Raw genomic sequence first — 22113 nt, forward strand, 5'->3', positions numbered from 1 at the left:
TGTCTTCTTTGACCCAGTGGTACTTGCTTCTCATACTTGTTTTTTTTTCGTTCAAGTGGAAGGCGATTGTCAGGTTTCTTTGGCAGTGGCAGAAGACTCTGTGTATGTGCATTGGTCCCAGCCAGGCGGAAGCAGTGTCATTTGTTCTTAGGCTACAAAATGCCTCCAAAAAAAGTCACTCATTGCCTGCATGGATGCGGTGGCAGTCACAGTACCACACCATGGCTCATGCAGGTTAGGGTATCTTAGCTGTGGATGAAAGGACTAACTCTGTGCTCACTTTAATGTCCCCTGTGCAGAGCGATGCTACTGCTGGACCAGTACCGCAAGAAGTCTCTGCTCTTCAGAACTCATGTTGTGCTTGTTCCGCTTGGAGACGACTTCAGGTACGACAAGGCAAACGAGTGGGACAACCAGTTCAACAACTACCAGAAACTCTTCGACTACATCAATGTGAATGAAAACCTGCATGCTGAGGTATGCACGGCTGAAGTGGCCAGCAAGTGTCCTCATTTTCTTGGTCATTTCGCAGTTTAATATAACTTGAGGTGCTTCGTTCTTAAGTAGGGGATATTCAAAATTCCGCAAGTGCGCTTTCCCACATAACTATGTTGCCCCAAACAAGATGGCCGACTTCGCTATAAAGGAACTACGTGGGCTACAAGACAGGCGCTAAAGGTGCGGATAGAATGTAAGAAACGTATTTTGGAAGAATCAAACAAAAAACCAATCTTTCTTGCTTTGTTTCACCTGCAAACGCATGGTCGGCCATCTTGTTTGGGACAACATTGTTATGCGGAAAAGCGCACTTGCGGAATTTTGAATATCCCCTGTTCAACATTTTCTTCAGAGTAGGGTGGGGGGCAGGGGTTATTTGGTTGTACGTGATGCAACACTGCTAGTTAGACGTCCAGCCAGTATCTTTCTTGGGGGGGTTTCTTCTTTGTAGGATTACTTTTTGTAGCTCATTGTGAACTGAAGCTGTGAGTGAGGCACTCTGAAGTGAGTCTGGGATTAGATGGTGGTCTGTGAAGTGGCATTACTTTCCTGTTTCATCCTAAATAGATTGAGAGGTGCTGTTTGTCTGCGGGTACGTGTAACCTGATTCTAAGTGCTGCGCAGTGGTGCTGCCGTCCAACCCAAGCAGGCAAAGTAAAGCAAAATATTGTCAAAAAGGTGACTGGCATTTTGATGTGCCTGTGACTATCACCAGGTGCAGTCACCAAATGTAGCGGCTGATAAAACCCACGAAACGGCAGCTACTCTGTTGAAAATTTGGGTGCGAACAGCATACCACTTTGAGGCAATGTAATTATTTCTAATAGTATTCATTGCAGGTGTAGCACACTGTGCATTGGGCAACAGGGAAAAATTGTTCAAAGTTTAGTAGGCTGTCAGTGTAAAAGATCAAGCTCCTGCTGACTGATTTCTGAAAGCTTGATGTTTTTGTTTTGTTTTTTTTTGTAATGCAAAATGATCTTTAGCCTTGTTGTTGTACGCTTAGTGTTTCACAGTTGGATTCCAGGCTCGAGCGAAATTTTTATGACAGTGAAGTGCAGTCAATCCCGGATATATTGAACTCAAAGGGGGTCGCGAAAGAATTGAATATGTCGGTAATTTGATATATGAAACATGGCAACAGATAACTTTACCTCTAACCCGAAAGCGCGAATACGGTGCACCCACGCTAGCGGCGGGCTTTCAGCCGTGATGCTGGCAGCACATCGCTTGCTGAGTATTGCTGGTCCTAGCTCACTTCGCATTGAAGCCAAAGCTTAAGATGCTTTGGGAGAAGCCACCACCGATCATAAGAGTCCTAATTCTGTTACCGGTACACAATGGTCGCAATATTATCTCAAATAAAATTAGGGCACGGTTGATTTCTGCATCACCTTCAACAGCAACTCTGGCTACGTGAAAGCCGCTGTAAGCCTTCGGTCAGCTAGGCTGCCTGCTTTCCCATGTGACAGCAATGTTGTGTTGAAAATGAGCATGCCAGACCAAAGGCCACTCTCAAGCACACCCCAGGTTCACTTTGTCACGTGGTTTCGCAACACTAGCGCCCCCAGCAAAGTGCCTAAGGCCGCGCATAAGGCCCGGCTGCGTGTGCGAAAAGCGATCAAGGTAGTGCCATTAGGAGAGGCGCCACTTGCTGGGGCGTGGCACACAGTTCGATTATTGCATGTTCACTAAACGGGAGCTTGATAAACACTAACAACACTGCTATACTTTTGCATGGGATATTCAAGGGGATATTCTGACAGTGCAGTATAAGCAATAATTCGATATATCCGGGACATAAGCGTCATTAACACTGCTGTAAATTTTTTGTCTGCCCCCTTAATTGCATTGTGCTTGCACTGAACTGTGTTGCCAATTGCAGCGTCATTTACTGCAAAGCGGCTGACTGTTATATCTATTATGTATAAATGAATAGCAGTTTTTCTTTCTTCCTTTGTGGTGATCTCCACAGGTTCAGTTTGGCACTCTGGAAGACTACTTTGCAGCATTACGGGCCGAGTCCTCGGTGGACAGCAGCAACATGCCACTGGGCTTTCCTTCGCTGAGCGGCGATTTCTTTACCTACGCCGACAGGGACGACAACTACTGGAGCGGCTACTACACATCGCGGCCATTCTACAAGAACATGGATCGCGTTGTAGAGGCACATCTCAGGTGAGTGTTGTGTGAACTCGTGTCAGAGTATTTATCACTACTAACTGTCCTTTGTGTTTATATTAAGCATGAAGTGCCTCTTGGCACCATTCAGCAGATTTGGGGAAATGACAAAACCAAATTAAAACTATTCAAATATAAAATCAAACCATCCTTGTGGCCATTATTTTCCTAAAAGCAGTTTTGAGCAAAATCGTCAGGCAGTTCAGACCCACAGTTCTGCCACTTAAGGAGAGTGTAATGCTGACATTACACGCTATGTAAAACTGCAATACAGAATAACTTTCCATTCGTAACACCCACTCTGAATTTGATTACTAAGCCATTCACCACAAACTTGACATGCAAGATATTTTCATACTGCTATATTTTTTTTTTGTCAGATATGGAAGTATGCTTTAATTGGATTATTCTGTTTACGGTATAGTGGTGACAGGATTAGACCGGTTATGGTAGGTGGAGGCTAGTTCCAAAGCACTGTCTGCTGTGGGCTTCGATGCAAAGCAAGCTAGGCCTAGCAGTGCCGAGAGAGCGGTGCTCTACCGGTAAGCCTGCAAGCGGCACATCGCTGGAAGCGCACCACTAGCATGGGTACACTGTATTCTTGCTTCAGTGTTACCAGTAAGCTTATCTTTGGCCGTTTTTGATGTATCAGATTATCGATCCAGCTCATAATCTCCTTCGGGTTCAATATAAGCGGGATTGACTGTAGTTGTGCACTTCTCTTTCATGCTAGTTGCTTCAGCTCATTCTCGACCTATTGTTTCTGCAGAGGGGCTGAGATCCTGTTCTCTCTCGTGTGGGCGCGCATGGGTTACATTGGCAATGACTACCTGCCACTGGCCAACAGCATGATGAATGGCTTAGTCTATGCCCGGCGGAACCTGGGGCTCTTCCAGCACCATGACGGCATCACCGGCACGGCCAAGAACATCGTGGTTGTTGATTATGGAGTCAGGTGAGGCTTGCGCGGCGGCCATTCAGCTAACTGTTAGTCAGTATTGTGTTGATCATTTGACTGTTTAGTGAATTAGAAATAGTTTTTGCTAATAGTTATTTCATCAGTTCATTTGTCTAGTCACCAAATCATGTTTTAATTTGTGTCTGAGTGCACGGCAAATACTTTCCAAGCTGAATAGTACGAGAAATTCCAAGATATCTATTTCAACTATAGGGTGTACAGAAAAATCATTCTACTGTATGTTATTAATTTTTCAGTGACATTAATCATTCATTAGCAAAGATCTTTCTGTACTACATAAAAAGTTCATGGAAATTTTTATGCATTTTGTGATGCCCAACGTTTTAGAATTGATTTTCCAAAAAGTCATATCCAAAAGCTTTCAGAGAACTTCTCCGCGTGTTTGACCTTTCCTCGCCATATTTTTGTTTTTCTGAGTGGTGTCTTTTTTTTTTTTAGGTTATTCAAATCCTTGCAGCATCTAAGAGATATTATCACCAAGGGGGCTTTATACATGCTTCTCAATGTGCCTTCCTATGGTGGTGTTGAAGATGACCTCTTTGTTCTTCAGATGGTAAGCTAGTGTTGCACCTTTATCAATTTGCTATCACATTTGTCAGTTATTTAAGTGTTTAAATTTATGGCAATTTGCAAAGTATTAATGAAGATAATCAGTAAAGTGAGAAGGCAACAATCTCAACATACAGTCAAGCTCGCTTAGAACGGCCCACACTCTCTTAGTACGAGCAGGGACAATGCAGCTGTTACAATGAACATTTGGGCTATGCCTCCAAATCTCAAATAGAACAAATGTCTGCGAATACAATTTGGTTCCAGCGAGCACACAGGTGCCAGGAACTCACTTGCCGAAACACACCATGTGCGGTCTTCATCATGTTCCTACAAGAACATCGATAGTATTTTCGATTTTCGTGTGAAGACCAGGGAAAGGGTGCGGGTTATGTAAAGAACACACACACGAAAAAAAAGTGTCCACTGCTGGTGTTCAACCTCACCTTCTGGGCACTCGGAACTTTCTCAGAGTTACTGTATTTCTCCCGGTTAATACGTTCCCAGATAATATGATTTCCCGGCTACTACTTTTATTGACAAACCACACTTGTAAACGTTACAGTGGGCCGAACATGAGGGCACATGACAAGAGTTAAAATGCAGCAGCTGTCGCTCGCTATTGTGGCTTCTCTGCTGTGCATGGGTGCGAAGAGGCGAAGCACCAGCAGCAGCAACAAAACAACAAAAATAGAAACTGCACACAAGCATTCGAGAGAGCCGTTTTTGCGGGGGCGCGACATAAAGAGAAGAAACGCTGAGGTATCTTCGAACTGCATAAGGGCAAGGGGGCAAAGCATCTATAACTACAACGATGCGTTTACTTACGAGCGGGCCATGTCTGGGGAACACACAGAAAAAAGTGCTCCAACAGTCAGCCGCCGCAGTGGCTTCCCTGCAGTACTTAGGTGCAAAGGGGCAAAGCATCAAAAAATGACGAGGAATAAACTTTGGTTAGTTTAGCTGTTGTCGTCATTGAACCAATGCGTTGCGAAAATCCTTCTACGCTTAGAACAGCATAAACGCGGACTAAATTCTGCAAGAACTAGAAAAGGACCTGTTCAGATCTTGTGCCAAGATGTGCCAGTCATTTTTATGAAGTGAAATTGTCAATAAATGTCTGCACCTCATTGAACGCTTATATTTTTCAAAATTTGGCGATCCAGATCATACGTTTTCCTTCAAATTTAAAAAAATGCATCAATGAGGTTCTGCTACCTGTTCCACTGCACACGCAGGAATTTGGAAATTTACAGTGAATGAAAAAAAGTGAAATCTTATAGCTCCCGAACAGAACTGTGGGAAGAGATGCTATCTCATCCTGCACATAGAGCATGTTCATCAGCTGCACCTGTCCTCAGCTGCGTCATGTACACTTATCAATGATTCCTTAGAAACGAAGAAGCTAAAAGAGCTCGAGCGCCGCCTTCGTCAGATCCGCATGCTTGTAAGGTTTCCAGCCAAGAGCAGGCAGGCGGTCACACCTCATGAAATGCCACCGCGGTGGCTCAGTGGTTATGGCACTCGGCTGCTGACCTGAAAGACGCGGGTTCGATCCTGGCTGCGGCGGTCGAATTTCGATAGAGACGAAATTCTAGAGGCCTATGTACTGTGCGATGTCAGTGCACGTTAAAGATTCCCAGGTGGTCGAAATTTCTGAAGCTCTCCACTAGACCGTCCCTCATAGCCTGAGTCACTTTGGGACATTAAACCACCATAAACCAAACTCCTCACTTAATCAGCACTGTATGGGAGCTTCCCAAAAAGGCCTTTTCTCTTGCACTGCATCCGTGTTAAGCTCGCCAAGCACCTCTGCGCTTTATTTGCCTGAAAAATTGACTCTACGTTAGACTAACTTTGGCAGTGGGGAATGTTTCGTGTGTGCAAAAACCGGTTTCCGCTGCCATTGCCGCTGTGCCTGATGCTGCATGTGGGTGCTGCAAGATCACAGTGGCATGATCTTCTCTGAAGGGCTCTCATCTGTTAAGTTAGCATAACTGAACAAAGATGGCATCCTTACGAAATCTTCGCATTGTAGGCGCAGAAATGGCCATATTTGCGGGCAAACATTTTGTGTCTGGCAGCAGTATGCTCCCATAATTAAAAGTGCACTAACGCGTGTCGCACTAGGCCTAAGCACGGTGCTGATCACTTCGTTGATCACCACGCGGATGACATCACAGCTGGCATCAAAACTTGGCCATCTTGATTGTGACTTACGAATACTGTGGGAACAGTGCACCAAGAAAGTCTACTGTTCGGTTTTCATCCCTATTATGACCAGTCCATTCACTGTGAACATCAGATATAATGAACAAATAGCATGTGACGGCCGTGTTCATTATAATCTGGCTTGTCTGCAGTTCTTTTGAAGCCCCCCCCCCCCTCCTGTTTTGTGTGTGTGTGCGTGTGCGTGCGTGTGTGTGAGAGAGAGAGAGAATACACTTTTGTTAAGTAAGATGTTTCAAGAATTTGGGCCATGTAAACTTGCACAAATTCTGAAAAGAAATTTGTATTTTTGAGCGAAAATCTTGCTTGTGTAGGGCACCGGAACTTTACCCATTCTTCTTAAATGTTACAAAATTTGTGGAAGCCTTGGGTAGAGGATAAATCAGACCATTTTTTGGCAAGAGCTTGAGACCTTACTTCTCAAGCATGTCTGTGCTGTACACCATGCTCTGTGCTTTGTTCTAGGATAACACTCAGGAAACATATGATGGGATCCCTCGCAAGCAGCCCCTCACGTTTACTAGGGAAGGAAGGATCAGGTAAAGTAGGAATTTGATGTGTGTATAACAGTTTGTCTGTATGTGCACATTCATGCATAACTCATTCGCATACATGGACCCAAGCGTGTCCATGGTGGGATGCTGTTACTGTGCCTGAAACTGAAAAATTCCTTCTCTGTGTCAGCTTTGCCATGGCTGGCCATTTGATTTGCAGACTTAATCCGATGGGATTTGAAATTTTCAGTCATTGTTGATACGTGTTTGTCTCGCTTGACTGCAGTATTTGCAAATGGTTTTACTTACTTTTTCAGTCTCGAAAGATCGTAATTTATGAAAGCTGTCTTGGGCACTAAAAAATAAGCCTTTGTGAATACTCGATAATTTAATTTCAAATATTTGGTCGAATGGAAAAGTATTTGGTATTCGATTCAGTGAAAGTGTCTGGTATCCGAAATTTCGAAGTGTTTGCCTTGAGCAAATAATGTTTCTGGAGCACCTGCTTTGTGGGGTTTCGGTTCAGCATACCTCTTCTTGGATGGCAGTGTAGCGTGCGTGCAGCCAAAGCCCCAACTCCATGGAAGCTTTCTAGGTGAACGTGCCTCATTCCTGCACATCCGTGCACATTCCAGAGCCAGTGTGCACGTACATGCAGCTTTAGATGTCAGTAGGCGCAAGTATGGTGCCCAGATTTGTATCTGCCAAATGTCTGTGCCCATGCTACCCCTGGTTCCCATGTGCCAGAACCAGCACATGCACTTGAAATTGTCCACATAACATTCACTCATGAAGTGCAACAGTGCGAGCACAAGAGGAAGCTGGCATGAGGCACATGGAGTGTGCAGACAAGCGGTGTGTAAGCTTAGCAGGTATCTGTGGAGTCGCCACTGAAAAGCAACAGCTGCGCAACAACGCATTCGAAATTAAGACCAGCAGTTGGAGGCCCACAGATAGGTCCTGCACCCCACAATTACATCAGCTCCACATGTAGGTCAACTTCCGCAAGTTCCGATGACCATTTTTGCAGAAAGTCAACACAACAATGAGTGCGTCAAAGCTTTAATGCACTCTCTTTTTTTTCACATTGTGTGTTACGAAAATAATGATTTTGAAAGTGCCAGTTGTGCTGTTTGTTACCTTTTTATGTGCCAGAAATATTGGAAATTATTTGAAGAAAATCACTGCAGTAGAATCTCAATGATGTGAATCTCACGGGGTCGCAAAAAATATATTTATCACCCAAAACTAACGATCCGTATGCAGAACCACGGGAAATGCATTCATGCCGGTCTGTTTACAGCTGACAGGATTTATTTACAGCTGCACTATTGGCGTGGGAGGGTGTTTGGAACTTACGAACACATTCCCCAACCCCGCGATATGTGCCCGCATATACCCCCCTGGGGTCTACTCCCCTTCCTGTCAACTATGTGGCCAACGTACCACTCTATTCCACATACTCTGCACTTGCCCTCGGGACTCCCCTCCTCTAGGCTTGCAGCTCTCGAATCCAGACCAGTGGGAGGCCGCATTGCTGAGTTCCAACTTGGGCACACAGATCCGGGTTGTGGCAAGAGCCCTAGAAGTCTCCTAAAGCCACGGGCTCATGGCCACTTGATGGGGCTGTAACCCCACACCGTCAGATACATTGGTCGGCGGAAATAAAGTTTATCCTCCTCCTCCGAAATTCTGTCCATTGTACGCAATGCACTGCGGCTGGGAAAGTTTACAAATTCGTATCATCCAGCAATTCATATCAGCCGTGTTCGTATCATCGAGATTCTACTGTATTAGCTTCAAACCAAAAAACCGCTAAATAGTAGTGTACAGTTTTCAGTTTTGTTTAATGTCAAAGCTTTGTTCATCCAGGAGGAGCAACATGACAGTCTGAAATCTGTTCAAATGCCAAAGCCAGTGAATGGTGAAAGTGTGTGCCTAACCGTCCATTATTTCTGCTTGCTGCATGCAACGCAGATACGTTGTATTCTACAACTCTCTGACCGTGCCAAGGAATGAGATTGTGAACCTTCAAGTCTCCACTGCATCCATCGTGGTCATTGACTCCAACGGAAGTGTTGTGCCCAGCCAGCTGTCTCCCATTTGGGAAAGGGAAGAGCTCATTAGGGGCACGTTTGAGGTGAGTTGAAAGCTCTTGGCGCATTTTCAGCTGTTGTGATGCTTATGAGCCAAGTGTTTCAACTTTGCTTTTTTGAAGTCGTGCTTTTGTGACATGACTGAAGGTGCTGGTGTTACATTCTTTGACCATAATTTTTATTAGCTTCACTATGTTTCGAGCCTTCATGTGGCTGTAGTTAACTTCTGTGTTCTTAATTAGGAGAACAGTACTCAGGTTTTGTAGCACTGTAAACTTTTTTTTGGAGTTGATTTTTTTTTTTTTTCTGGAAGACTTTTGGTGCTGGTATGGTGTGCTAAACTGAAACATTATGTGCACATTGTCGATATCTTCAGGATCAATGAAGTAAGTGTCATAAATGCTTTATATTACGTGGGATTTCATTTACAAGCGTTTACGTACTAGTCAAGAAAGAAGGCGCCTGCCTCTATGGCATTTTGTGGCATGAGATAATTTTTGTCTGCATTAAGTACTAACTTCCAGTTAGTTAAACCCTCTCTTGGGCTGCAAAAAATATACCTCCAATCCACTATTTACTGATACTGGGACGATGATATGCCCATTACCCACCATTGAAAGGTCCTGCTATATCCCAGGAAGTGGCAGCAACTAGAAAGAAAGCTGTGGCAGTGTTCACCACAGTGAAAATTGTTTTTCATACTTACTCACGTAATGTCAGTAAGCCTGTGTCTAGTGGTTATATAGCCTGAAAATGTGAGTGGTAACTTTAAAATTCTTTGTTTGATGCACTTGCCACTGTATTTATTTACCATTGTATTTACCACTGTAGTTATCTGCACGACGAACTTGCATACTAAATGTATCCCCTGCATTGGTTATCAAAATTCAAGAAAATTTTAATTGAAAGTGTAAATTTAGCCTGCATAATAAACACACCTCCTAAATCAGCAGCAATTTTTTTCTTGCAAAAAAATTTGTCTCAAACAAATACAGTAAGTTACTAAGTTGCAAAAATTACTTTTCGTGACATTTCAAGCCCCTAGAGCAAAGCAAAGCATCAGTCAGTGCATTCAATGTAAAGGGAAAGCTATGACTTTAATCTTCTCTTATGTTTCGTATGTGTGTTATTGGAAATGGGAAAATAATTTTTTTGTCATCTTATGCACATTGAACGGACTGTAGGAAGTTGACTCCCCACCACTGTAATTTAACTTAAAAGATGTATTTCAACCTTCGTACTATTTCAAAGTAACCAGTAAGAATTCCTCTATCTCATTTGCAAAATAGCTATCCATGAGCTATTTTAGGGATCTTTCGGTGTTAGACAGCGCTTGTTAAAAGTAAATGAATCGGTATTTCCCTAGCTCATTAATACCACAATGTTTTTTGCTAGTAGATGTGTTCATACAGCACAATGCAGTGATATAAAAAAGGCCTTGGGCAGAAAATGCCACAATATTTTTTTGTGTGTGGCTCAACTTTTTTTTTTTCTCGGCATCATAATGTGCTTGTGAACATATCTCCTGCCTTTATCATACACTTTGAAGATGTTCTCTCTAGGGCCTTTCTGCGTAATGGACGCATGATTTGGGTCTACTACCGTTTCCTATATCCTCCTTAATGATTGCAGTGATGCACACAGAGAGATAAAAGTATATTCTGCGAAGATGTCGGAAATAGAGGAAAACCATTTATTGGTTGAAATGCCATGTTATGTACTAAAGTTCTGGACGTACGATGTGCAGCTTAGATTACATGGTAAAGTAGCTTAATTTGATTGGATTTCGCAGCAAGTTATTTTGTCATTTTAACTCTTGTTAACACATGTTCATTGCTGTACTCAAGTCTCAGACCTCTGATGTTGCTGAGTGGGTGAAGTACTGTACTAGTTCTTGCAAATTATGACACAAGATGTAAAAAGGCTTGTTATACTACAGATTGTACTTTCTGGGCACTGCTTTCTCTGTTAGACAGTAATTTAATCACTGTAATAGCCGCTCTGCTGTGTTACTAAATCGTGTTTGCTGGTACTGTAAACAGTCATATTTCAAGCATGTTCATTTGTTTCCAGCTGTCATTCATGGTTGATGTTCCACCCCTTGGCTTGGCCACGTACCGAGTGGAGCACATTGAGGGAATCAGTGGCATGGTGTTCCGTGCTTCTGTCACGCTATACAACTCCATCTCATGTCCTGACACACTGTGAGTAGCACTAATTTTCTCTTGTATTTTTATGTGGACTTGCACAGAATTGGTAATTTTTCCACTGCATCATATCCCTGATTCTGTGAGGTCATGATTTGAAATTTTATTATCCTTGGTGATTTTACAATTAATCATTTATTTGTTGTATTCATGTGGACTGTACCTGTTGCCTTTTGTCCCCTGTAGATATTTTCCTATATCACGCTCTGATTCAAGGGAGGACTTTCGGATACAAACACCGTACCTGGCTGCTACATTTTCACCCTCTACGGGAATGCTGAAGGTGACTAACTCACTTACTATGCAGCCGTGCTTTTCATTTTTCAGGTTAATTTATAGCAACTTTGGTAATAATTGCCTGTTATTATTGCCGCAATTTTCAAGGGCACTTTTACAGACACGGCGTGAACATTTGTGGAATGTGAAAATATTCTTCTTTTGTTTATTTTTCTTTGCTCTTTAAACTTTTCTGTAAACTCTTGTGTGTCCTAGGCACCTCCAACCATACATTTTTCTTACATACTAAACAGGCGGAGCACTGATAGTTATGCACACCTGCTGAGCACAGCAACATTTATTTGGCACTTGTGACCGCTCAACAAATGAACTAACTTCAATCACCACATTTTTTAAGGTCTAATAATTCTTGGGGTGTGTGAATATTTGCAACTACGAGCATTATTCGTTATTTGATTCGATTTGCATCACACTTTTGCTATTCAAATTGTTTGGACCTCCTAAACATTCGGAAACGAGTTCACCTGAATTCACGACTGAACGCCACCGCATTTTTAAACAGCGCTCACCAGTTATGACAGCTCGTCCTTGCCACATCGCTTAACTTGTTTTTCCCTCGTAGGATCAGTGCCGACATCATTTTTGATTGCCCTGATCACGGAAATAGACTTGCAGATCGTAGAGATACAGGCAAAACTGCAACCAGTGAATGCTTTAAAGGGACACTGAGGAGAAATTGAAGTTGGCTTGTATCGACAGAATACCAGCTCCTGATTACAAAAACGCCACTCATACTGACAACAAAGCTCTTGTAACGTAGAAAAGAGCAAGAACCAAAATACAGGTATCGCCGCCACAGGCCAAACTCGCAAGTACAAGCGTGATGAGATCATAGAACAAACCAGTGTTGCTAGAACGAATGGTTCTAGCAACACCAGGAACCGAGAAACCGTGCATCACTGAGGCGCAGCCAATGCATGCGCAAATCTCCTTGACGTCGCCAGATGGCGCCACGTGCCGGGCTGCTACGCGCGCTCCTGAAGCATCGGGACAAATCAGCGCCTGTTTTCCGGCGGTAGCCGGGCTCCCGGTATTCCGCTAGCGGTAACAAGGTACACAGTATGCTAAAGGTGTCTATTTGCGAGAACTTCGTTGACGACTTCGAGAACGAGATCCATCGTAACGCTGGCAAAACGCCAGTTCAAACGTAATCGAAGCGACTGTAGCGACGGCCGGAATAGCCGATAGATGCCTTCAACGTGCGGCCGGCGGTAGCTTTCTTTTCGGCTGCTGCTAGGCCGCACTTCTGGCAGCCAGAAATCACGGAGTCTGCGTTACGTCATGTGCACGTCATGTTTCACGTCTCTTAGTCCTCTGTCGTCATAGACGAATCCCAAGTTTGAATCAGAGCGGCGGGAAAAACTTTTTCAACTTCGAATCCAAATTTCTTAGAAATAAATGCATCTTTCGCTGCCGGCCAAGTGGCAACAAAGCCATGACATGCCGAACTATCGGATTTTACTATAAAAAAAATATTAATAGCGCTCTCCTCAGTGTCCCTTTAATACTGCAGAATTTTCGTTTAGAATCTACGAACTATGCGTTTTGAGCTACAGGGGACAAGAAAAGAGTGGACTACTGGAACAAAACCTCAGAGCCAGCCTACTGGCAGTGTTGCCTGTGTGCTCTCCCTCTCGTGTAGTTTCATTTTCGCACCTTCGATCTGCAGTGACATCTAGGCTCATTGTGGAGCTTGCTGGGCGACAGAACTGTTGTGCGACAGAACTCTTATTCGACAGAACTGTTGTGCGACAGAGCTGTTGTGCGACAGAGCTGTTGTGCGACAGAACTGTTGTGCGACAGAACTGTTGTGCGACAGAACTGTTGTGCGACAGAACTGTTGTGCGACAGAACTGTTGTGCAACAGAACTGAGGGCTGAGCTGACTTTGTTTTATTGACAACATCGCGTTTGCTACAGTATCCCGCACCCAGTGCTCTGTCTTTACGTGCGTTGAGGGAGTGTGAAAGGGTTTAGCCCATTTGTTCTGTAGCCCACACTGCCATTCTTAATCCGTTTAGTGACTTTGACATGTTGCGTTTTGCCAGCGATGCGCTGTCATGACCCACCAATAGCAACCTGTCATGTCACAGTGCTTCATGGCAGGATTCAATGAGCTGCTTTTCCATGAAAGCATTAAATCAAACTGTGACATCATTATTTTTTCATGGAGCACAATTGTGCTACTCAAAGGATTGTGAAAGGAAGAAAGAGGTGCTGTAGTGGAGGGCTCTGGAATAATTTTGACCACCTGGGGATATCTAATGTGCACTGACATCCCACAGCACACAGGTGCCTTTTTGCGTTTCGCCTCCAAGGAAACGCGGCCGCCGTGGTCGCGTTCGAAACCGAGTACTCTGGCTTGGTAGCTGAGTGCCCTAACCACTGAACCACCGCGGCAGGTCATAGAATCAATTTTTACTAAGAATAAAAATTGGATGAAGTTACCTTCAGTGCCCCTCGGTTCCCTAGTAGACCCTCATAGGTACTTTAAATTATACTGTTAACAAGCAAAATGTGATGTATTTAGTATATGATGCATGCTTCTGTACTTTTGTTTTGTGATTTTTTTTTAAATTTATACTGTCTTTATACTGGTCGGAAATATTCAGGTTGCTACCAATCTTATTGCTCATATTTGCTTCATAACTGAAAATTTGACATTTGCGCACCCTTACTGATAATCACTTTTGTTCTCATTTTTAGCATGGGTTGTTATCTAGGTAGTGTTCTGCTAGCACTGTATCTGCTGTTAGATAGTTTGTTTGTGCTGTTATCAATTGTTATTCTCACATTTGTTTCAGTTACTCTGTGTTCAAAGAGAACTAAATAGGAGCAGTGGTTGTTTTGCCACGAGTACTGTTTTGCTAGAGTCATGAATAATCCCTTGCGTAATTCCTCATGCTAGGCATATTAATAACTGGGCGCTTTTAGCACAGGGAAATGCCTTATCGTTTTGGTGATAAAAGGGGGTTGAGACTGCTGCGTAGTCAGTTAACCTATATTGGAAATATATTGGACTGTGAACACGGAAAACTGTTTTTTTTTTCCAGCATGTACTAGTGAAGGATCAAAACATCAGTTTAGACATTGAGTCTGGCTTCGTGAAATATGGCACTCGTCCCAAGAACAGGGATCGCAGTGGAGCCTACCTCTTTCTTCCTGATGAGAAGGCCAAGGTATTTATGCACTTTTTTTTATGTTTATTTTCTGACTGACTATCTGACTTAGATAAAAACTACAGTACAATGGTCAAAAATGATCAAAAATGTCAAAAATGGTCAAAAATGGTCAAAAATGATCTGACTTGCATTATAAAGCAACATGGGATGGTTATTTTGGGCTTCACATCAGCTTCACTGCCTGTCTTTCTACCTTCTTTATTGGCGTTTTTTATGGCCTAATCCTTTACATCACCACATTTGATCGGGATCCTAAATTCAAGTGCTGTGGTGCGAGAAACAAATTTATTCTCTAAGTTTTTTTATAAAAAAAAAAAAGCAAGAAACACCTCTTGACGATGAAGAAATTTATAGTTAACTGCAAGAGGGCCAATTTTTTCGTTGCACTGAATTGATGTCTTGTTAAGGATACTAGCTTATGTGTCTCCTTATTTTCAGGATCTGGTTTACGACCCACCCTACATACGGGTCACTGAGGGTGTGCTTTACACTGAGGTCATGGTGTTCCTGCCATGCGTTGACTTTTCTGTCAGGATCAAAAATTCCCCAGGTTTGTCTGCAAGCTTTTGTCTATGTACAGCCTTTGTCAAAAGTTTGGAGCCCAGGGGGTTTGCTTCTGAGTCTCACTCTGTGGTTCGTGATGCATCTCCAGCGCTCCAAATTTCCTCTGGGTATGAAGATTTCTGGTTCTGCCTCCTCCAATGGGTAGGACTTCCCAGAATGCTTCAGGAGTCCCACTGCAAGGCTAAGAAGTAAACCCCCTGGGCTCTAAGCTTTTGACAAAGACTGTACCTTAGTGATTTCAGTATAGATATGCGATTGGAGAAAATTATGAAACCACAATGGCTTTCTTTGTCTGCTTTATTTTCTTTTCTAGGCATCGATGGAGTTGGCTTGGACATCCAAAATATAGTGGACATAACAAAATCCGTTAATGAAGAATTGGTCATGCGTTTCAAGACAAGTGTCCACAATGTGGGGCCTGAATTCTACACAGATGTCAACGGACTGCTGGTTCGTGTTTCATTCTGAGCATTGTCAGCGTGTCGTTCTTGTCCTTGTGTGCTCGTCCAGATGATTGCATGCCAGCTTTTGAGTGGCACTGAAGGCATCAGTAGCGGAAAAGTGAACAGACACTGCTAATGAATTTGAGTGTTTACTGCATCTAAGATGTTTACTTTCATGCATTTTCTGTTTCCTGTTATCAAAGTGGTTTGTGTATCTTTCTTTGCTTGTTTGAGTTGATTTTCTGATATTTGGGCTACAGTTAGTATGTGGTTGAAAGAAGTGGACTTATAATGGGGAGGACTAATATGGGCAACTTTACTGAGGCTACACCAGACGCTGGACACCTGCCATTTATCTTAAAAAGCCTAAAGGTTGTTCCTGAAAGTGCTGATCATTTATTACAGACACTGTTAATGATTGCAAGGGCCGAGTCCTCTGGATCACTAGTGTGGTCCTTGTTTCGTAGCAGTATGTCTCCACTTTTCCTGTGAACTGAACCGATGCTTACTCCACTGATTTGTGTGCTCTCTTTCTCTTTTTCATTTGATTTTGCTTGTTCTTATTTCGCATGTACTGCTGAAACATGACAGTTCCTCTTCTATTGTTTTCTCTAGATGACGAAAAGGCACACCTTAGCGAAGTTAACTCTGCAAGGCAATGTCTATCCGATGCCCAGCATGATGTTCATTCAAGACAACAACACGAGGCTCTCGGTCCTGTCCGGCCAACCACTTGGCACCACCAGCCTGTACACTGGTAAGGCCCACTGTAGACAGTGCAGAGTGTTCGTTAGTCAGCATACGTATAGCATTTTAGTAGTTTGGATCGGGATCTTAGTAGCAAAGGAGGCCGCATCTATTCATCCCAGAAACTGCTATGTCTTTGCAAGTATGCACTAATGGTTATATTCCTTCAGGCACAGGAATATCGCATCCTCATCTTCAGTGTGGGCCGGGTTTCAGCTGTGTATAAAAAATTGCTGCCCACAAAGCCTGATTCTAGACTAAAAGTTGCATGTATGCAAATAGAAGCCAAAACAGTACGTCAGGTTTACTTCAGTTGCGTGTATATTTTATATTGCGCTAACCTGTGGAACATAGGTATTTAAGGCAAGCAAATTGGGCAAGATTTAAAAGGAGCGTGTGTGTTCAAAGGCTATTACAGTGAAATCTCTATACAACGAACTTCGCGCGGTCGCGAATAATGGTTCGTTATTTTGAAATATCGTAATAACGAAAGACTCGCGAAAAAATGTAGTAGTATTACTGGACAATGAAAATACTGTACTTTCAGGAAGGGCACACGACAAGCTATGTAATTTTTAAACAGGAGCGCAAACGAGAGGTTCAGCGCTCGTTTATTTGAAGAAATCCGTGATTCTGGCTGGTGCGACACAGGCGTCCCAGGACGAACTCAACGTCAACTTTTTGGTGCACAGAATCAGGCACATCGCTACAACGTCCGATGAATGTGCGAAGTTTGCCTATGGATGCAAGAACCTCGCACTAGACACAGGTTCGTCCGCTTGGTCTGCAGGCGGCGAGTCGGCATCGTCGTCCAGTTCATTTTATTCGCCGTGCTCTTCATACTCGCGAACGCTGCTCACAATGTCTTCTACAGTCAGCTCTGCTGACGTCAGCGTAGTCGACAAAAGTTACAGAAGAGTCTACAGAGAGTTTCTCAGTGGCTTCAGTCCGCATCTCTTTTGCACTGTCATCCGTGCTATCAGCGTCATCGCAGTCTTCTGTGTGAAGCGGTGATTTCACAAGGCAAGCTTTCCTCCAGCAGTTGTTGATGGTCGAGGCCTTTACGTTCCACCACACCCCAGTTACCATTTCGGCAGCCCAGCGGGCATTTATGGCTGTCGGGAGTCCGAGCCGAAGGTTTAACAGCGCTGCACTAGGCGCTTCCGAAACTGTTTTTACACATTTTATAATCCCCTGATCCAAGGGTTGGAGCAACGATGTGTTTCCTTAAGCGTGAACTGCCGTCGCTTCATCTTGACGCTGGCGCCCGCAGAATTCACCGTCAGCACAGTCAACACGCAGCGGCGAGAAACGACTAGGCCTCGCGTTCACGGCAGCCGCACACAAAGAAAGAAAAGCGCGGAGGTAGTCACATGCACACCGTGGGAGAAAAAAAACACAGGAGGAGAGACGAGCCAACTTCCGGTTGCGAGGCGGCTTCGGATTGGACTGGATTGTATCGGATGCCTGCCCTTGGAGATTAGCTGTGAGCGTGTGCCTCTCGAGGAGTTGGCTCACTTCTCCAGGGTAAGTTCGTAATAATGAGGTGCACTTATAACAGATGGGCAAATAAATTATGCTCGTTATTCTGAAATGTACGGTATTTTGAAATTCGTAGTAGTGAAATATTTTTACATTGAAAATATAGATATTTTGGCGGGGATTTTGAAAAAGTTCGTAAATATGAAAAATTCGTTAATTTGAGGTTCGTAGTAACGAGATTATACTGTATTTCATTTGGTTTCGTTCTGATCCACTGAGATTATTACTATAATGTGTATCTGCGACTGTGGAATCTTTGCCAGATTTATGCGGAAAGTGTTTTTCCCTAAATTTTTTTAAAATTCAAAACAATTTGTGGGAAGAAACACTGATTTTCAAAGCATGTAGAACCATTCACGGTGCAGCTGAAACTGCGGAGCACACAATGGTGGAAGTAATGGTGGAAGTAAGTTTGTAATAATTTGGCTGTAATCTGATTTTAAAGGGATACCGAAGCAAAATCTTAAACAAAAAAGCTGAAAATATATTCTCAGAATGTGATTACACCAAAGTCTAGTCGTCACTGCGCATATTTTTCAGATGATGGTTTTATTTTCAATGTTTTATGAGCACGCACGCCAAGCCCTCCCAGCCGGCGCGAGGTGAAGAGCGTGACGTCATGACATCCCGCGGCGGCAAATATGGCGGCGCCCTTCGATGCATGACGCCTCGTTTTGGACTGCATTCGTCGTTGTTACTGCCTTCTTCAGCGCGTTCAATGGCCAGAAATGGGCCACTGGTCTTTCGCTTCGTCTCCTGTTGCCCATAAGAAAACGTACGAGTAATCAGTTTGCTTTATTTTTTATTTAGAGTGACGATTCTGCCCCCTTTAGGCTTATGAGGGGCGTTGGTTTGTTGACAACCATGGTTCCCCTTCTAACCACTAGATGGCGCCACTAGTCTAAACATTGTCGTGCCTCTGTTTTAAAAGTAAGAATGTTAGATGGCGTAAAGTCCGAAAAAAATAGCTGCATTTAGCGTAGGTAAGCGTGCATACGGTTATTGTATGCAGACAGCATCAATTAACATTTTGACATATCTGTGTACGCCGTGAGCAGATGACAACCGCTAGTAGCGATGGCAGTCGTGCTCCTGCGGAAACGGTGGGCGCGCGCGGGTGTAATGCCGTTTAGTCGCAGCTTCCACAGGCGGCCGCCAGGTGCAACGATGCGGCAACAAATTGCGAAAAAAAATGTGTTATCCGTCTTTTTTTGCTAAAATCCTTGTTGCATTTATCAATTTTAGCAGTCAAGCTCTTGTTTATATATAAAAGAGCAGCTCCAAAAGTTTGGGTCAGTATCCCTTTAATATTTTGACACTGACCTTTTATAAGTACCTAGATTTTCAAGATTTGAGCTAATTTCCTATCACTATCTGACTATTGGCTTCTTGTGCATTAAGGTATATTGATATGTAAGAGATATTTTCCTGAGGTCCTTCTTTCATAGTTTCCAGGTACAGTGGGAAAACATTTCAGTGATGCTTTGAAAAAAATAAAGTAATTGCTTGTTTGAACTGAGTGCAAAAATGCCAAAGTGTTTCTTTTCATTAAAGGGACGCTGACAGCAACTCTGTCCAATTTTTCCTCTGAGTAAAAATTTATTCCTAGGCTCTTTCTGTCTATGTGGACGTTTGTCTAAGCAAAAGACACATTTATTAGTGAAAAAATTTCCTTTAAGATTTCTACTATCACTTGGTTTAAACTCGTGAAGTCTACATCAAAAAGGAGTCCGTAATCACTATTTTGATTTCAGTGGTGGTGTAACCTAGCTTCTGGGATCCACGCCCAAAAAACTGTTTCCATGCTCACAGCTCACTTGCAAAATCAGCTAGTGACGGTGACATCTGTATAAGTAGCTTTTTTTTTTTAGAATGTGGTAATCTGTCGATGCAGGCCAACTTCAATTTGTCTTCAGTGCCCTTTGAAGCCATGGTAAATAACAGCAGTCAGGATTGATGTTTGTCCTTGTAAATAGGTTTCAATTTTATAGGTATGCCCTTTTGAGGTACTGTAGTGTCCAACATGTCTGTAACTTGAGTCTAAAACGCACTTGAGTGCTAATCCTTCATTGCTCTAGCACTCTAATCCATCCACGAAACCAGACAGCCATCTTTTAGAGTGCTAATCCTTCATTGCTCTAGCACTCTAATCCATCCACGAAACCAGACAGCCATCTTTTAGAGTGCTAATCCTTCATTGCTCTGCCGCCGCGGTGGCTCAATGGTTATGGTGCTCGGCTGCTGACCTGAAAGACACGGGTTCGATCCCGGCCGCGGCGGTTGAATTTCGATGGAGGCGAAATTCTAGAGGCCCGTGTACTGTGCGATGTCGGTGCACGTTAAAGAACCCCAGGTGGTCGAAATTTCCGGAGCCCTCCACTACGGCGTCTCTCATAGCCTGAGTCGCTTTGGGACGTTAAACCCCATAAACCAACCAACCTTCATTGCTCTTATGTCACATTGCTAATCATGGTGGCTTGTCTCTGCTCGTGCAGGAATGGTGGATATTTTCTTGGATCGACGACTCAACCAGGATGACAAGCGTGGCTTGCAGCAGGGTGTCTTGGATAACCTCAGGACGCCAAGCCAGTTCAGGATCCTGGTAGAGAAGTTCGCGGCAGAATCTCAGGTCGGTGGTATTGCTTTGCTGGGCAGCCTTTGGATGGCCAGAAGGACAGTAGTTCTCTTGGTTCCAGCTTTCTTGCACCCGTTTGACATGGGTGCCTCAGAAATTATTGATATTCTAGGCACCATGTAAGTTGCCCGTGCGAGGTACCCATAAGAGGTGCACAATGAGCATGCATAAGCGATAAAGCTGGCTTGTCTATCAACCCTGAGGGGGGAGATGCAGAAAAAGAAGCATGTACTGCACAGTGTATAGGCACGTGTAACAGCTGTTGTTGTAAGTTTGTTATTAAATAGTTATTGTGTAAAGCAAGAAAGGCATCCTGCTGCTAATTTACCCCAACTGCAATACACCTACAAAAGATAGCAGTGAGAGGGGTCCAGAACCAGTAGTGTTTAAAATTCAGGAAGTACGTTATTGAGAACCTATGTTGCTGAAATGGTGCGCATTTGCAGCATTTTCTCTTTAAGTTAAAGGTGGCGCTTCACCTTTGAAACCTGAAGAAGCTGCAGTCGGCACCATGTAGCATGCTAAAACTCAGTGTGTACAAGAGGAAAATGAAGCACCTGATGACGTTTACAACCATCTTACAGATAAATTATGTCTAGTTTTGCTTTTCTGCAGCATTTATTTTTATTTTTTCACTCAAACCTGGAGGCAGTGTAAAGGTGTAGGCGAAACCACGAGTGTCCAGAGAAACAGAATCTGCAACTGCTGACAAGAAGGGCTGTTGGTACTTCTTTTACGGTGAAAGTAACAGGAATTGAAAATTCCAGGTGCAACAGCTAAAAGAGGTAGTCTGCCTAATTCGTCAGACACTCTTTAACAGCATTTAGTGTGCCACAGTTTTACTCCTTTTGTGAGATAAGGCGCCTTTCCTGGAAAGGCCATCAACAAGTGCTGTGTAACAATGGCACTGCCCTCTGGCAGCTCTAAAATGTACAGGCAGCACAAAAAGTAAATAGAGCATGTTGCTGTGCTTGAAGTTAATTTGCATGTGTGCAAATTAGTACAGCACACCCATGTTTCATCTTGGTCATTTGTAAATGCAGTCATGTCACGGCACCACACTTTGCTTTCTGTGCCAACTACTTACACTGCCTCCAGTCCGATGTCCTAATAGAGAGGGAGGCTTGTCTTGCTAAAAAAATGCATTTCAGGACATGAGAATACATAGCTTTAAATAGCAGGCCATGAAGTAGCTGGCACCCAAGGGAAATAGTGAATAGTGGATTGTAAGCACTGCAAAGTAAATTAGAAAGAGCAGTTTTAATTCACAGACTCTGTTCAGAATTCCTTATTTTACTCATAGTTGCTTATTTTATGGGAGAGAAAAGAAGACACATCTCTGATTGGCACACATAATATGGCATTGTTCAGACTGCAACGCTTGACAGTCATGTCAGATAGTGCTGTCGTAGTAGACTCTGCGTTCATATTGGCTGGTAGTTGCCTAGTTAAGTGTCAGTCAGTGGGAAAG

The 22113-nt window shown here is 43.4% G+C and overlaps 1 protein-coding gene across 6 annotated transcripts in view; it reads left to right on the forward strand.

The window, feature by feature from the left end:
- Window positions 1-22113, forward strand: part of alpha-Man-IIa (alpha-mannosidase 2) — an 86413-nt gene that overhangs the window by 54822 nt on the left and 9478 nt on the right. For all 6 annotated transcript variants that reach the window (XM_089548487.1, XM_089548488.1, XM_089548486.1 and 3 more), the window contains exons 9-21: window positions 300-477; window positions 2474-2676; window positions 3449-3634; window positions 4097-4211; window positions 6902-6975; window positions 8908-9070; window positions 11100-11230; window positions 11420-11516; window positions 14583-14708; window positions 15150-15261; window positions 15589-15725; window positions 16334-16475; window positions 20503-20636. In XM_089548487.1, coding sequence (XP_089404613.1) covers window positions 300-477; window positions 2474-2676; window positions 3449-3634; window positions 4097-4211; window positions 6902-6975; window positions 8908-9070; window positions 11100-11230; window positions 11420-11516; window positions 14583-14708; window positions 15150-15261; window positions 15589-15725; window positions 16334-16475; window positions 20503-20636 — 1798 coding nt within the window. The remainder of the gene's footprint in view (window positions 1-299; window positions 478-2473; window positions 2677-3448; window positions 3635-4096; window positions 4212-6901; window positions 6976-8907; window positions 9071-11099; window positions 11231-11419; window positions 11517-14582; window positions 14709-15149; window positions 15262-15588; window positions 15726-16333; window positions 16476-20502; window positions 20637-22113) is intronic.

The sequence above is a fragment of the Amblyomma mixtum genome, chromosome 6 (assembly GCF_055824585.1).
Source record: "Amblyomma mixtum isolate Tamu chromosome 6, ASM5582458v1, whole genome shotgun sequence".
In the NCBI taxonomy this organism is placed as follows: Eukaryota; Metazoa; Arthropoda; class Arachnida; order Ixodida; family Ixodidae; genus Amblyomma; species Amblyomma mixtum.